At 34.3% G+C, this 17267-nt stretch overlaps 1 protein-coding gene across 1 annotated transcript; it reads right to left on the bottom strand.

Annotated features, from left to right (window-relative positions):
* Window positions 1-2170: 2170 nt before the first annotated feature.
* LOC132555609 (sodium- and chloride-dependent glycine transporter 1-like) lies at window positions 2171-15918 on the bottom strand. The gene is made up of 13 exons (XM_060219958.1): window positions 15747-15918; window positions 14485-14616; window positions 12178-12481; window positions 7416-7548; window positions 6864-6998; window positions 6512-6618; window positions 6102-6226; window positions 5569-5681; window positions 4913-5041; window positions 4576-4675; window positions 3886-3986; window positions 3221-3391; window positions 2171-2320 (listed from the first exon to the last, which is right to left on the bottom strand). The coding sequence occupies exons 1-13, from the start codon at window positions 15916-15918 to the stop codon at window positions 2171-2173; spliced, it is 1872 nt and encodes a 623-aa protein (XP_060075941.1).
* Window positions 15919-17267: the final 1349 nt, after the last annotated feature.

Genomic DNA, 17267 nt, shown 5'->3' on the forward strand with positions numbered 1-17267 from the left:
TAGCAATTTTAGCTGAAATATGTTATTGTTTTAATATTGGTTAAAATCGATATAACTTAGAGTGATATAAGGAGACCATTACAACGGCGAAGATCTTTGGAATGATGAAAAACTAATCGTTCTGTGTTTTCATAGATTATATGCTGCTGGCGTTTCCATTGATTACTGCGCCTTACATACATACATACATTCTTATGTGTGTCTATATATGACTTCATTATGCATATGAGATGGTAATGGTAAGATTGAAAATTACTTGTATGATATCTTATCACCTATAATTCAGTGTTACAGAGCAATTTTTTTCTGAATGAGCAATATCAATACATTCAACGCTTGTCTTCATAATTTTTGTCCGAGTATATACAGCCATGTTTTCGATTAAATCAGCCCTTCTCAAAATATTGCCATCGGTCAACATGTTGACTCCAGTTAAATGAACTCAGTCGACCACGACTCTATTCTACACATCGGACAGACAAAACCAAGCCTTTTAAGATGCGGAGATTTAAGCCATCCTCTTCCGCTGTGTTGCCTGAATATAGGCAGAGATTGGGAGATATACATTAACTCACTTTTTCACCCATTGTGAGCTTCGCTAGATAGTGGTCTTTAGGTAGGATGTTAACCATTAAGTCAATTTACAGTGGTATTGATATATGAGATGGTTAATTCATACCGATTTTGGTGGAGTATAACGTTATTCTTTCATATTAGTAGTGGCATACAATTGATTCTCCACATTTTGTATATTTCAGCCAAAAAATAAACACTATTGTATACCAAAGCAAATAAGATATATATAAAAGTTTGTTTCTCCGTGGAAAATTAAAATTTTGCAATAAATATAACATATCTGTACCATACATTGCGGTTTGACCCTGCAAGCATGTTTATCGTACTTATTTAGACCTTAAGTGTCAACATATTACGGTTTTTGCAAGAACTCTCAGCTTTGAATAAACAGATACTAGATGCAAAAGAAAAAGATTAAAACAGAACAAACCTTTCAGCCGCAGCTTCGAATGCAATAAGTCCTTTACAAATCCACACGTTTCTTCGTGCTAAGATTTGTTTGAAATACAGACAGAACACGATTCACATCATAAGATTCATATAATGATGTGAACACGGTCTGATTCCTCCGTTCACTACCTTTCTGTAACTCTACTCGATACAAAAAGTCGATACGATTTTACTATAGTTTAGTTTACGATATGTTTCATGTGCATTATTATATATATGTATGTATATGCTACATTGTAATACGTCTATATCACACCTTTTATTTGGTTGTCGGTTGGACAGAGTGCGTGATCACTTCACATTCTCAGAAGAAAATACCTTGACTTTTTAGAATGCCTGTATACTTATAAATACTTTCTGTCCCAAACTTTACGCCACAAGTGTATAAGCTTACTTCATTTTTTTCTACAGTCGTCTCTTAGGATTCAACAATTTTGAGCATTACTAATGAGTCCTAGAAACAGTTGCTGTGTGATGTAGTTTGATTATTTGAAGAAATAATTGTGTCTTTGTTTTAATTCTAACGATTCGTTCAACATATCAAAATTCGGTTGAATTAACAACATGCTACTGAATAACTTGACATTATTAATGTGTACTGTATAGCTATAAAAATACATGTTTATTGGTGATGAGGCATAATATTTATCTCGCCTACTAATTTAAAACAAAACCATTCATAAGAATTTATGACAAACACTCTCAACATAAGTACTCTCGGTCGGTCCTTTTTATGTACATTTCAGTCATTCAATGATTAGATCTGAAAATTTGCTAAACACGTGATCCACATCCAATCATTTTGATTAGTTGTCGACGTATGTGATCAAGGATTCTGAACTAACTCCGTTGGCTTTGATGTTGTGTATTTGAGTTTATACATAAAGAGTTAAGTACATTTTATATCATAACCTGTTGAACACATTTGTTGCTACAATTAGAGAGGAAGTAAATAAGACAAACAATATAGACAAGGAATTATTTGTATTGGTTCTCGTTCAACCATATAGTTAAAACCAGTAGTAATTACACGGAGCACGGAGCAATTGAAAATTAATTGATTGGTTTGTTTGTAAAATTGTTATACATTTACGATATCATTTCAGTTAGTAATTAGTTTGATTGGCTCAAGGTTAACTTCAGTTCAAACAACAATATTCCTCTTTCTAAATCCGAGGTTTGATAGAATTCTGTGTGTGACGGTACCGCTAGTTTCCCAAGTAAGATACAGATAATCGCCTTTGTCCACTGCTGGGCGCCAATCTGATGTAGGTTTTACTGACTGTTGTAACTTCTGTAAAATACATTTAAAATGTATGATAATATCGTGTTTAACTACAGATTTCGAGTATACAAATTATAAAGTAGCAGAATGGCTACTAGTGTTTGACTGATATCTTATAGCTCAAGGTTCAGTTCAGAAAACTCAAAGTACATGTTGTATCGCATTAGGGGTTCTATATCAGCATAAAATAGGTCCCTACTTCTGTCAGTAATCAAAATGATCAATACAAGCCACAATAACAATATTGGTTTTAGATCGACGCCTTTAGCTTATAATTGCATACGTAATTTTCGAAAATTTTTTCTCTAGTTTAATAAGATATTTTTAGTCTGATATCTATACCTGAAACAACAGTCTGAACATGAATCGAACTCAACATGTACCTGGCGTCAAAGGTAGGCACATGGCCAAGTGATTGTGTATACGTATACCTAAATATTATATATATACATAATATACAAGGTCAAATAACATCATAATAGTTACATTTTACTTCACAACTTCCTCATTTGCTGTATTCATTACAAAATTTTGATATAATTCAGTAAATAACATTGTTGAAATATACTCCTGAAATTTTTCCATGACAGAAAAAAGATCCAACGAGGGAAAAAATGTCAAAATGCCTTAATTTTGGCTCGCGCCCACATGACATCTTGTAATATACATATTTACTAAGTCTGAAGGTCAGGCGGAGATATTATATGGTAACTGTCTGTCAGACGCACGAAACAACGGACAAGGAGAAAACGCTTTATATCGTATAGACAAGTATAAAGGACTATTTCAAATCACGCGATACAAATCTTCATTTCATAATATATCCTTCGTTCTATCAAAATATTTTAGATATCAAATTAAGATGCTATTTTTTGATAAAAATAATTTTCAGTACAAACATAAGTCTACCTGCCACACCGTTTCCCCTGTTGATTTGTACACGACTTTCAATCCTACAGTAAAGATTGGCACTATGGGAAAAATGGCGTACACCCATCCGAGCTGCGCGGCCCATCTCGGGTATACGTAGTCCCCGTATATAGGCGGCACGTATGCCAACAAACTTGTCGCCATCAACATCTGCATACAAATCACAATACAATAACAAAAACTGACAAACGTAACTTGCATAGATATATCTAAACAGGTCAACTGAATCATTTCGCAAAATAATTTCAAAGAAAAGGAGTTGATTAAAAAAAGTATCCTGGAATTAAGATATAAAACAATAAATTATGTAAGTAATTGACTTAAAAGCGAAAACGACAAGGAGTTATCTACATTTGAACGGAATCATAACACAAAATCAAATTAAATAAAGCTAGGGGAAAATAAGACCGACAGAGTTAAATACTGGAAATGTTAGTGTCTTCTACTTTATCAATCAGCCCCGCGATGTAAATGTTGATAAATCCAAGTAAGTAATGACACATTCCCAAATGAGAACAAAATCTACAGCAGCAGAACCAACAGGAAAACAAAAAAGTTGTATTCAAAATCATCATTGCGTCTGTGGGATTGACTTACATGCTATTTTTAAAATTTAAACTGATCAAAATATGTATGTGACTTACTAGCAAGATAATCGGGGCAAGAAAACACCAAAATAGCCTGATATACGCAGGTATTCTCCTCCCGATCATCATTTCGACGTCCCTCGAAAATCGCTCGGCACCTGGTTACAGAAAAGAGAAATGTCAAGATCACCAAGACCTTCAAGAATATGTTAAACTATTATTGATTACATTTGAATATATAACATTTATGCACTGCAGTATTCCTGATTTCGAAGAAGCTTTCTTACTTATCTGTGTCGAAAGTCGTGCTTTGATATAGATTATATATTCTATTTATTTACGTCCTTTTTTTGGCTAGTTAGATAGTTAATTATGGTTTTGTATACATATTTATTGTAGCAAAACAAAACTTATTAAGTTTATTGCGACGAATATATATTATGAAATTCACCAAAGGAAACATTTAAGCTTAGATCCCTGTATCATGCACGCAACATCGAATCAGAATGTGATTTTAAAGTTTCAACTTTTCAAACAATATTGATAGCAAACATGAAAGATATACAGAAAATAAAAAATATGAATAAGGATTAAGCGTTAGTTTTAATGAAACAACTTGTTCTTAAACCGATTTTCTAATTTCACACGAGACTTTACGAGTGTATGATACAAATCAATTGAACGAGATGTCACGAATTCAACAAATATTAAAAAAAAACATTTAAAACGGATATTAGCTAGACATACCATACACCCAGGATATTGATAGGCATTCAACCATGGTACAGAAAAGCGGAGCAAAGGCAGCACAATACCAGTCTAATAGCTGGAATATGTATATTCCACCCTGAAATATAAATTTCATAAACTGTATCTCTATAAGTGATTGCATGATAAAGCCGTCTAATATCTGTTTCATACATTTGTCAGACCTAACACCTGCAATCGACACAATATTATTCTAATGACATCATTTAAGGTATTTTGAATCTGAGATATCAATACTGGAAGTGCATTCAATATACTATTAATGCTCATCAACAGTCACATTTAAGTCGAGATCATATGGAAGACCTTTATTTACCTCCGTGCAAAACGGTAATCCGAGCAAAAAGCCAAGGCATGAAAAACATGCCCTTGAAATGATTTGTCTTTCCTTCAAAATCTTGAAACAACTCTCAAAATACGCATATATTACTTCAGCAAGCGTAAACTACAAATAAACGAATTAATAAGCAACGAAGTAAACGTACGACATACATTTTAATTGATCATGTGCTCGCTATGACAAGATGCATTCATGATATAGATCGCTTTAGGAAGATTCAAAAGATTTCACAAATTGGTACAAAATATACAATACCGTGCATTGTTTTATGAAATTAACAACTTTTCAATTAAGACTTTTTCATATTAGTAGAGCTCGCCATGACAAGATGCATTCAAGATACTGTATTTTCTAACCGCAGAAAATAAGATATATTTCAATATCCTTACATGAATAACTTATTTTAGCATTATTTTTTTTTTACATGAACTCTATTATCGCTGTAGAAAGATTAAAAGGATTTCACAAATTGGTGCAAAATGTACAATACCGAGCAAAAGGTAATGAAATCAACAACTTTTCAATTAAAACTCTTTCATATTAGTAGATTTACACTCTACAAAATGTCATCGTTTTCTAGGATTAAAGAAATGTTACTCCTTTGATGAAGTTTTCTGATATCTTGATCATACCATACTGTCAACCCCCAATGTCATCATGGCGAGAAAGAACAGAACTGCCCAGAGGTTGGGAAGGGGCATCTGTGCCACTGCCATAGGGTAGGCCATGAAACCTAAACCTGGACCTATGAAATATTAGAATGATCACTTTTTTCAAGCGTAAAGAAATATATTGTTTCTAACATTCGATTTGTAAAGCGAACCATAGATCAATTTTGAAGATAAAAATCGTCTGCCGTGGAATAAAACAACGTTAAAATGTAGGAATTGGTTGTATTTTTACCATATGAAAAACCAATACAGGTTTACCAAATTATTAGTTATAAATATGATTTTTTTTCAAAGTACAAGCATGCTTCCTTAAACCCGGTAAATAATAGCAACAAAACTCCTGAATTGATGAAATATTCTTAGGACTCGTCGTTTCATAAGATTATATATGAAATGAAAAATAGGATTTCGTCCATAAAACACCTGGACGACTCGTGATGAACATACACAGTGTGTTTCTAAAATAGGTATTATTAATGCATTTGCTGACATACCGGACTTGACAACCTCACCAACAGGGACATTTGCCTTATGTGCCATGAATCCAAGAGCAGAAAATATTACAAATCCACCGAATACACTGGAACCCTCACCGGCAATCGACAGGAGAATAGAATCTCTGAGAGTTAAACAATTGCAATGCCTAAGCGTGAAAAAAATGATTTAGTAGTTGCGATATAACGTTGTTTCAAATTTAGGATATTTAGAGAGAACTGTCTTCATGGTATTTTTATGGCATATCTTGATCAAATGATTTACTTTCCGTTAATTCATTCATAAAACAAAATACGATATGTTAAAAGTTTAGATTTAGTTTCTTTACATGATGAAACACACGGAAAGCATACTTTGACAAGAATAACAACATGTCAACAGAATCTCCATTCAGAATCTATCTTTTTACCTGAGACAGTTGTTGTTGAAGGAATTGTAACTTGATAGTGTTATGATTGTTCCTCCCCATCCAATCGCCAGGGAATAGAACACCTGTATAGCTGCCTGTAACCAAACCTAGACGGATATAAGCATTTTTTTCACATTTTTTGATAATTATATATTTTTAATTAGCAGATACAATTAAAAAATAAATGTAAACCAGATACACATTTAAAAAATCATATTGGCCATCTCAGTTGAAAAATTACTTACACTCATTGCCGTTACCTGTGTAGGTAAGAAAATAATCTTAAACTAAAAAAAGTCAAAGAGTTTCATAAGAGATTTTTAATTACTTTAAAACTCCATCAATGGCTTACCTGGATATTTCCCAACGAGTTAAAATTTGGTTTTATGAAAAAGACTACTCCATCCAACGAACCCGGCAGTGTGAGATTGTTGATGAGCAGAACGGTCAAAAGAAGGTAGGGAAGTGTAGCGGTCAAATAAACCACCTGATAAATAACATAACATATCCACGTAAAATATATATATCATTTAATCTGTATCCTTAAAATGGAATATTATTTCTGCTCTGAAAGTTGACTTGATGAATGATTTTTTGCTAGGAGAAATTAGCCTTCCTAATCTTTTTTGCTTAATTGGAAAAATTATTATCATACTTGATTTTTATGGTAGTGCAGTTCTTTACAGGTTGCAAAAACAACAAAGAAATTTTCGAATCATTAACAAAACAGTAATTCAAACGGATAAATAAATGGAACAAGTACAAAATACGAACAACGGAAGGCTTATACGGGGACCGGATTTAGTACAAAAATATGTCAAGAGGTTCCGAGTGGTCAAGGAAACAAGATATTCATCAACCTGCATCCTTGAATTAACGTGAAAAGCATAAAGCGTTATATTACCTTTCCTGAGGTCCTGATTCCCTTGATAACACAGAGGTAAATTAAAAACCATGTCAATGCCAGGCACAGGACCAAACTTCCCTGCAGTGAACCAATATCATCCAGTCCAGCGGAAATGCTTAGCACATGGTTGCTAAAATAACAACAACAACATTAAGCCTTACGTTAGCTTGATTATACAATATTCGAAAATTCCAATTTCGGTAAATTTCAATAATCTTATCTAATTACGGGATAGCTGCATTGAACGAGGTTTTCCCAAGTCGTAGATTTCAATACTTTCAATCCCTATAACATCCTAGAAGGAAGACAAAGCTATATAGTGCAGTTCGACTCAAGCTTTACACTGAATCTAATTCTAAAATTCTAAATTCTAAATGTGTCTGTACAATCCTTACCTGTTGATTAAATAAGGTAAATAAGGACACAGTTTGAAAATGCGTTTACACAATAGGTCGCCTGTCCAATGCTAGCGTCATGCCGAATTACTGTAGCATACACTTTAATGGATGTGTCAAAGGTATAAGAAGAATTATGCAGATATCCGGGACTGATATAAATATGGTTTCCAATAACAATTTAGTAGTAAAAACATGTAAACTATTAATTAATTGAAGAATTTGAAGAAGTTGAATTTCCTCTACTTTTTAATACGAATACTTATTGCGTGCCTTGATTGGTAATACGGATATGTTACGATACTATTAGCAGTCATATATCCGGGTTTCAAAGCACTGGAAAAAGGAATAGTCATCACATCGTATCATGGGCAGGGGAAAGCAAAAGATGATCCCAACAGCCACAGAGGCGTTACGTTATTGTTACTGCCAGTTATGTTAAGTAATATCGGATCGCTGTCCACTAAAATGTACTTGATTTTCATAAACGAATTACTGAATGAAATTAAGGCGTGAGATTAAAGAGCAGTGATTATTGATTTAAAAGCAGATATGCTAACTCATGAGGACAATATGTTTCTCGTTAGTACAAATTTTAAACATTTACAAAAATGGTCCTGTATGTGAAAACTACAGCCGGAAGTTTACGTTTTCATCCACTAAAAGTAAAATTGTACTGTTTTGTGATAAACGCACTTTACATCACGTGCAAAATATCTACCTTTATAAATGTTTTTTATCAGTGTTTGATAAAACAAAACATGTGGGAATGTTATTGAAGGGTAAAAGAAACTCACTGGAAGGAACTACAAGAGCATGTTGTAAATAAAAAACCGGTATTACGTTTCTACTTAGGTCTGGTGCTCACTTTAGTGCCCTCAACCCTGTAACAGTTACTGAATTAATCTAAATCAAAGCTTATCTATCTGCTTTATTTGGATGTGATCTTTTTGTTTCTTTCTAAAAAAGAACTTGAACTGACATGTGTGTCTCTTTGCTTGGATAGACTAGCACTAAATCCTTTATCAACATCAAGAAATCATTATTTATAGGACGAATTTGTAATATGGATCATGAAATGTTAGTACAAAGAATGCTTATCATTAGATTATATATGCTTGATATGAACATCGGAAAACAACAGGGATATATACCCTATATTATATGTATTTCAGAAAGTACTCATTGTATGTGTAAGCTCTCTCATGTTGAACCATGAGGAATTGCGTCTCTACATTGGTATGTTATACAATGATTCTATAACACATATAATTTGTCACTGTGAAAATATTGATATTGGGATGAATTAAGGTATCATTCAGTTATTAAATTTCATGGCGTAGTTCCACAATTTGTCAGACTTTTACTTAATCAACGATTAGTTGGAGGGTACTTTAAGCTATATAAAATATAAAAAAGATTTGGAATATTTCCAGAGTAGTAAAGATTCCTGTATCAACTGTTTGAACGCAAGAACTATACCAGTATGATTATTTACTTGATGTGTTTTTGTCTGTATATTTGCTCTGTACATTTATACGACTCTTGTTTGAATGGCGATTGTGTTTTGATTGTATTTATTTATTTATGTGATGTTTAATCTTGGAGGAAATAAAGGGAATTGACACGTGCCTTGATTGTGTAATAGGGTCATATTTTGTCTGTCATATATTGTATAACTTGTAACATTCATGTTATGTCATATTTATGTGATATTTCATATTGGCAATGTTTGCTGTAGTTAGTAGCTATATTTTGTATTGTAGTATATATATATATAATGTACTGGTTATATACATGTGTATTATTATGTTTTCGCGGACACATCGTTAGTGTCACGTTTTACCTGCGCTCGTTTATACGTATTGGCGAGCGCGTCTCTTTGTGTAGTGTGTATGTATGTACTTGTGTACGTGAGTACTGTTCACTGTCTAACTGGACACGTGGCATGTGATGGACTTGGTCGGTGTTGTTTTATTGGTCCAAAGTTTCATCTGTGTATATGTCTTTTGTCTCGTTCTTTTATCGGGTACATTTGAATCTCCGCTGTCTTCTGTGACGGCCGTTCAAATGTCTTGGGTCTTCAGATTTCATCTTTCCGGTAAGGCTCCTCTAGCTTTATTTCTTTCTAGTTGTTTTTATTTAGTATTTCTTTTATATTCTTCACGTCGAGTGCTTGTATTTATGAAGAATGTAATTGCAGCAGTAATATTTCTATATATAACTGAACGTTCAGAACAGTATTAGGTGTGAACACGTATGTATTGTATTATCCATAAATCATGTAATTGATGGATTTATAAGCGTGATGTGTTTCTTAAGATATTACATAAATTGTAATATCAGGTTATTCATTGGTTGTAGTTGCGCCGTAACTTGTAACGACGATGTGGTGATATTGTGTTGTGGTGTGACTGTGACATTGTACATTAGCGCACTATACGTGTTGTAAGTGTTATTTTACTCTAATTAGAATGGTCATGTTTTAATTATCAGAAGTATTTTATTGAATCTTCTCTTTTATTCAAGTGTAAAAGTAATGACATAGTTTGACTATGTGAAATGTAACAAGTCTATAAAAGAAGCATGAATTGTTGAGTAATGATTATGTAACGAGAGATTTGTGAATTTGAGAGTGTTTGATTACGTTATATTGTATATTTCAGAGTGTCTATTTTACATCGATCAATGATTAAAGTTTTGAAAAGAACCCAGCGGTTTTGTCTTGTATGATACAAAATACACCCGCTACAATTGGTGATACGAATGTGTTACGATACTATAAGCAGTCATATATCTGGATTTTGATATCTAAGTGTACATACAATTTCCTGAATACGTAACATAATTGTAAACATATAATTTATAGCTGGGTAAGGTGAAATGGTTGGTGTAAATATATAAATGTATATATTTGTACCAATATTGGCTGTAGATGTACTTTATGAGGTGAGCTGTTGTACATGTCAAACAGCGTTCTGTTTGGTTGATTTTGTAAACAGGTTTATAAAAGATACGAACAACCGTTTAACACCTGTAGTCATTTACATACATGAAGACTCAACAGTACCGAAAGCTATGATATACATCTAATTTCGCCGTCGTGTCTGGCAGTTATTTTTAGATAAAAAGGTAGGGTACAAATTTTCCTTATGTAACAAATAACTGTGTCATTTTAAATACATTTGCTATCACCAAATTACACATCATGAAATTAACATAACACTTAACTTTTGTAGGTATGTGGTTATGTAATATCCCAGACATTGACGTAACTGCATAAAGCCGTGTCGTGCAATGATATCAAAATAAATTAAAGTTTTCAGCTGTCAGACATCATTATGTAAACAAAATGCGTTTTAATGTGTGTTTTATTAGATATATAAAATCTAACACACGCCGAAGTAACACTTTGAAGTCATACGTCTCGTGACCTCGTCCGCCAACAAAGTATGCATACTCATCAGATTGAACTACATAGGGCGGTACCAGCTTTCGCGTTCGTCTGTGTGCCGAGAGGGGCGGTACCAGCTTTCGCGTTCGTCTGTGTGCCGAGAGGGGCGGTACCAGCTTTCGCGTTCGTCTGTGTGCTGAGAGGGACGAGATCAGCTTTCGCGTTCGCCTGTGTGCTGTGAGGGACGGGATCACCTATCGCGTTTGCCTGTGTGCTGAGAGGCACGGGATTAGCTTTCGCGTTCGTCTGTGTGCTGAGAGGGACAGGATCAGCTTTCACGTTTGTCTGTGTGCTGAGAGGGGCGGGATACTGCAGTAATTACATTATGAAAACATCATGACCAAAACCCTTTAAAATTGTTAGTTACTACTTATTGCTTGATAAAGTAAGGACCGATGGGATTGTCAGTATAATGTGACCTGGTGAGATATCCTTCCTTAGTATCGTTCAGAGTGATACCACTATAAACTGGCTTCAATCCTACACATGGAAGTTTACACGAACACATCGAACTTCCAAAATCACATGCAATCAACTCCTACTCACCTCAAATAATACCGCTTATAAACGATGGATGTAATACAAGCAAAACTGCATCATAGCAACCGTTATACAGATCTACAACTAACAATATTCTCAGCATCCACTTAAACTGATTTACCGTTAAAATATTACGTTACAAGAAAAAAAAGTCTTAGACACAGACTTATATATGTAATTAATATCATTAGCTACAATACTAATATAGGGAAAACTGGGTTACGTCTCTCAGAATCCAACCGTTGGAAATAATTGTAATACATTGTTTGATGTTGTTAAATAAACATGTTACTATCATACATCTTCCGAAAATGATTTCATATATGATTTAATATTAGGTTTTCAAAACATCAGACGTAATTGTACTAACTGCCAGAATTCTTCTTCTGCACTATAACGCTTCAATGCATACGACTCATTTAAAGGGAAAATCATGTTGCTCATATTCATAACAGACGTCCTATTGAGTAAATCAGTCGTGTTCGTCGTCGCCAGCCCTTCCATATTGTCTTCTAGACCACTGAAACAATACTGCGTGTTCCATTCGTTGCCACATGTGCTCCATGGAAGCGGCGAGTGGAAAGATGTGTAGAAATAATATACTGTCCATGTCAACAGCATGACGAAATAGCACGTGGAGGGTATCAACAAGATCTGATAGCATAAAGCCATTCCTTGGTATGAAAGAAAACAGAAGAGATCAAAGTATAGATTAAGGTGATGATTGTTGAAAAACTGTTAAACTGTTGTTAACGTTTAAGTAAATATGATATCAAAGTTTAAACTTTTCACGATGTGGCCAATCCACGTACTGGGTATTTATTTTCAAAATCGTTTATTGAAAATACTCATGATATCATTTACAAAAAGTTTTATATTAATCTATGAATAGGTGATTTATTTCTATGATTAGGTATGGTAGCTCTTCAAATAGAGGAAGTCATACACTACTGATAGAAAATCAACTGGTATCTTATTCTGCTTGCAGATAAGGCTTCCAATAACTTGATCCTTGTCTGCAAACATTATTACAATTCCTGTATTCGAACTGAGCTTCCTTTATAAGGAAGGAGACCCCACCTATACATTAATACATGCAATATTTTTAAAGACGAAATACTAGCTAATCATGCTTCGGTATAACAGTCTTTTAGATCGCATATCAATGATAAGGATGCGGACCTTCCCCGTTCATACTGGATCCCTAAACAAGATACATACAAACAACATTTTATAGCTGGCTCGTCTCACTATTTAACCAAGCCTATGTCCAAACTACTAACCACCATTCTAAGTACTATCAAATCTGGGTTACAGTCTTATTGTGATACTGTTTACTCAAGAAGTGGAATTGACAGTATGTGGATTTTCAAAAAACTCTAAAAAGCTTTTGACTTATCTTCAACACCCTTTTCTAAAGATTATTTCTTCTATAAGAACATTTGAATGTTCCAACCATGTACACCATCATACCCTATTCTCAACTGAAGGAACGCCTTCATTCTCTTGTTATGAGAGCTTTCTTCTCCAAGAAAGGTGAACGGCGGTATGAATATATAGTTGTGAACTATACTGAAGTGTATTTCGTAAATCACGAAATCATAAAGATGATCAAGTTTCTGGTTGACAACATCTTTGTCGAGTGGTAAGATCTTCCAACAGACTATTGGCGCACCGGAGGGAACCAATTGCGCCCCTTTTGTTAACTGACTTGTTTTTGTTTTCATACGAGGCTGAATTTATTGAAGAGCTTTTCAAAACAGGTCGTTTAATTTCACCTTCTGATATTCTGATGACGTCTTCTACATCGACTGCTTATCTCGATCTTTTCCTACAATGAAACCAACCTGGACAGCTTTCCATCAAGACGTATGACAAACGTAATGATTTCAATTCCCTACTGTGAATTTTCCATTTCAGGATAGCAATAACCATGCACCTCTAACCTATGCTATTTACATGTCTCACTGAGAAATATTCTTATTCTTTGCGTGAAATGAAGCTGGATGCAATAGATGCTCTTCAGCTTGTTTGTTGGTTTCGTTGTTGTATACCTTTTTCTTATTTGAGAACGTGACATTACTTATATGGATTGACCAAGGTTTACATGGGTGGTGTGGTTGATGCAGCAGAAGACGCTTTCTCTTCCGGAACATCTGGTCTTATTCTCCTTGTAGTTTTTCAGGAGTCTCGGTGTGAATCTTTCTTTTGTAACAATTTTGGCGTAGTTTTATAGAATTTGAGTTTGAATTATGATCATGTTGCCATGCTAGTATTTTCTCGATGTGTTTTGCTTGACCAAGTGCCTTTGACTTCAATCTTATCTTTCACCTTCACAATGAGATTTTAAGAAAGAGGAACAAAATCATACCAACGTTTCAATATAAATGTAAAGAGGACTATAAAATGGAGACAGTGAAAACCAATACGAATGTTGTTCTGCTTCTTCTCCATTCACTGCTATTCAAACATTCAGTGTGAACTGTGACCATGACAACAAAAGTATTGGGGTCACTAAATAACACAATATTCATACCGCACAATTGATATAAAGGACATATGAAAAGATTAGCAAACAATACATTTTGTAAAGTTGTTTGTTTAATGTTTTACCGTCGAAATATCGATGTGGTTCTTTTTTTTTCAATTTTTTAAAATACAATTTTGTGAACATTACCCTGAATTATTGGACAGTAGCTCCAGACTTCTTTGAAAGATTTCCCTGTAAATTGTCCTAGAGATGCCTCCAGGAAATAAAGAGGGGTGCCCATTAATAACAGAATAATGAGGTATGGGATCAGAAATGCACCTGAAATAAATTCACGTATAGGTATCACATTATCAATGATCGATTTAGATTATATACAAAGAATACATATCATATTTAATCAATCATCATTCTCGTGTGCGTTGAACTTTATGAGTGTATATCTATACACTATTGCTTACTAAAGAATGACATAATTTTCTTCAGGTTTTATAGCTGGATAGTAAATTCAGCGAACCAGCAAATCACTGGTGTCATCAATTATGATGTTAAATGTCTTTCTGCCCTAATACATCAAATTAAATTGATTCTCAAGGTGTGACAATTCAACAATTTACTCAGTCGCGTCTTCAATCAGATTATACACAATTTGTATAAAACGACTAAGCCTGACTTCAGTGTTTAACTTAAACTTGAGTAGAAATGAAAAACGTAGGTCATTACTAAGTCCATATGAATGCAATAGCATTCATTGTAACTAAATGTGAACCCTCTGGAAAAAAACAAGGTAACTTCAGTGTTTAACTTAAACTTGAGTAGAAATGAAAAACGTAGGTCATTACTAAGTCCATATGAATGCAATAGCTAACTAAATGTGAACCCTCTGGAAAAAAACAAGGTGACTTCAGTGTTTAACTTAAACTTGAGTAGAAATGAAAAACGAAGGTCATTACTAAGTCCATATGAATGCAATAGCTAACTAAATGTGAACCTCTGGAAAAAAACAAGGTGACTTCAGTGTTTAACTTAAACTTGAGTAGAAATGAAAAACGTAGGTCATTACTAAGTCCATATGAATGCAATAGCTAACTAAATGTGAACCCTCTGGAAAAAAACAAGGTGACTTCAGTGTTTAACTTAAACTTGAGTAGAAATGAAAAACGTAGATCATTACTAAGTCCATATGAATGCAATAGCTAACTAAATGTGAACCCTCTGGAAAAAAACAAGGTGACTTCAGTGTTTAACTTAAACTTGAGTAGAAATGAAAAACGTAGGTCATTACTAAGTCCATATGAATGCAATAGCTAACTAAATGTGAACCTCTGGAAAAAAACAAGGTGACTTCAGTGTTTAACTTAAACTTGAGTAGAAATGAAAAACGTAGGTCATTACTAAGTCCATATGAATGCAATAGCTAACTAAATGTGAACCTCTGGAAAAAAACTTACCTCCGCCGTTTTTCATACACACATACGGAAATCGCCAAATATTTGCAAATCCCACCAAATATCCTAGTATTGAGAGAACATATTCCACTTTGTTCCCCCATTGTTCTCTCACATAATTTCTTTCCTCCCCTTTCACTGACTTATCTGAAGGATCACAATCGCCTGAATCCATTCAACGTTTTCTATATGAAACCCTCTCAAGACAATATATCTGTACTATTTTGTCCCGTCTTTGTGGTCGGGAGGGAGTTGCAGAAAAGATGGATAAATAGGTCTCCGTAAATTATCCAACACAGATTAACTGTTGTATAAAGTTATAGTGGAAATACATATGAATGATAAAACATCAAAACAGCGAATGCATAGTACAAAGTCCATTTTCACCTATTTTTTTTATTCGTAGTTTTTGACGATCATTTCATTGTACCATGTGATAATCTGCCCAATAAAAAAGCATGTGGCGTATACAAATATCAATCTATAAAGATAAATAGATACCTTTGACATTTACAGAACAAGAAGAATTTCAAAGCAGCGTCTTTCATAAATGCCATGTGTACATAAGAATATATCGGCATCGGCTGTTGCATGTAAAAATGTATTTATTCTCTTTTGGCACTTATCTCAACAAATGGCACAATGAAAGTTTAATACGTAATCAACTGCACAGTCCTGCTCACTATGTACCAACATATATTAACATAACTGCTTTTTAGGTGTAACAAGTGAAAGTTCGGAAGTTAAGAAGATATTTTGGAAAACTCTTCAATTCTTTGTTGGTGTTTGTAAAAAACGAAACATATCTACTGGCCTTTTTTCCTGAAGTGACTTCAGTCTAGGAACAACTGAAAAATACCTGGCACTCGAGCAAATGACAATGTAGAACAGGTTGACTTAACACAGTAGAAAACGTGAAATCATTGTGACCAGGCGTTGTCCTATCTGTGATGTTTCTTTTGTAAATAAACACTGATCCTGTCATGTTTTCATGCTGAGGTGGGTGGAAAACGCCATTCTCGAAATAAAAAAAGAAAAACTGTCATATCCAAATGTACCAATGTGTTATCATGGGGCTTAGACCGTGGTGTTACGTTATAATTGTTGTCGTCGTCTTCTTCTTCTTCTAGACATCATCATCATCATCATCATCATCATCAAGTGGTGGTTGGGTAGTGCAGTGGTAACACAAAGGTCTTTCACTAGTAAGACCCCTCGCGCGCTCACAACAAAAGTGATTAATGTAAGGTGTAAATGACTTAAAAATCCACATGTACATACAACATTAGGGCAGATAAAGAACAAGACGAGAGACAGAAGGGAATGGGACGAAGAGAGAGAGAGAAAGAGAGAGGGAGAAAGAGAGAGAGAGAGAGAGAGAGAGAGAGAGAGAGAGAGAGAGAGAGAGAGAGAGAGAGAGAGAGAGAGAGAGAGAGAGAGAGAGAGAGAGAGAGAGAGAGAGAGAGAGAGAGAGAGAGAGAGAGAGAGAGAGAGGGGGGGGGGTGTTTAGGGCGTCTGGTGAAA

Source organism: Ylistrum balloti, unplaced genomic scaffold (assembly GCF_031769215.1).
Source record: "Ylistrum balloti isolate Yb309-2 unplaced genomic scaffold, AGI_CSIRO_Ybal_v1 Utg370508, whole genome shotgun sequence".
NCBI lineage: Eukaryota > Metazoa > Mollusca > Bivalvia > Pectinida > Pectinidae > Ylistrum > Ylistrum balloti.

What these genes read in the sequence shown, in the direction of transcription:
- LOC132555609 (XM_060219958.1), bottom strand. Translation starts at nt 15,918, where the DNA reads ATGGATTCAGGCGATTGTGATCCTTCAGATAAGTCAGTGAAAGGGGAG. An exon ending in TGGTGAGGTTGTCAAGTCCG is followed by an intron (nt 5,682 to 6,101) that starts GTATGTCAGCAA and finishes AATATTTCATAG; the next exon opens with GTCCAGGTTTAGGTTTCATG. An exon ending in ATCAATATCCTGGGTGTATG is followed by an intron (nt 3,987 to 4,575) that starts GTATGTCTAGCT and finishes TTCTGTAACCAG; the next exon opens with GTGCCGAGCGATTTTCGAGG.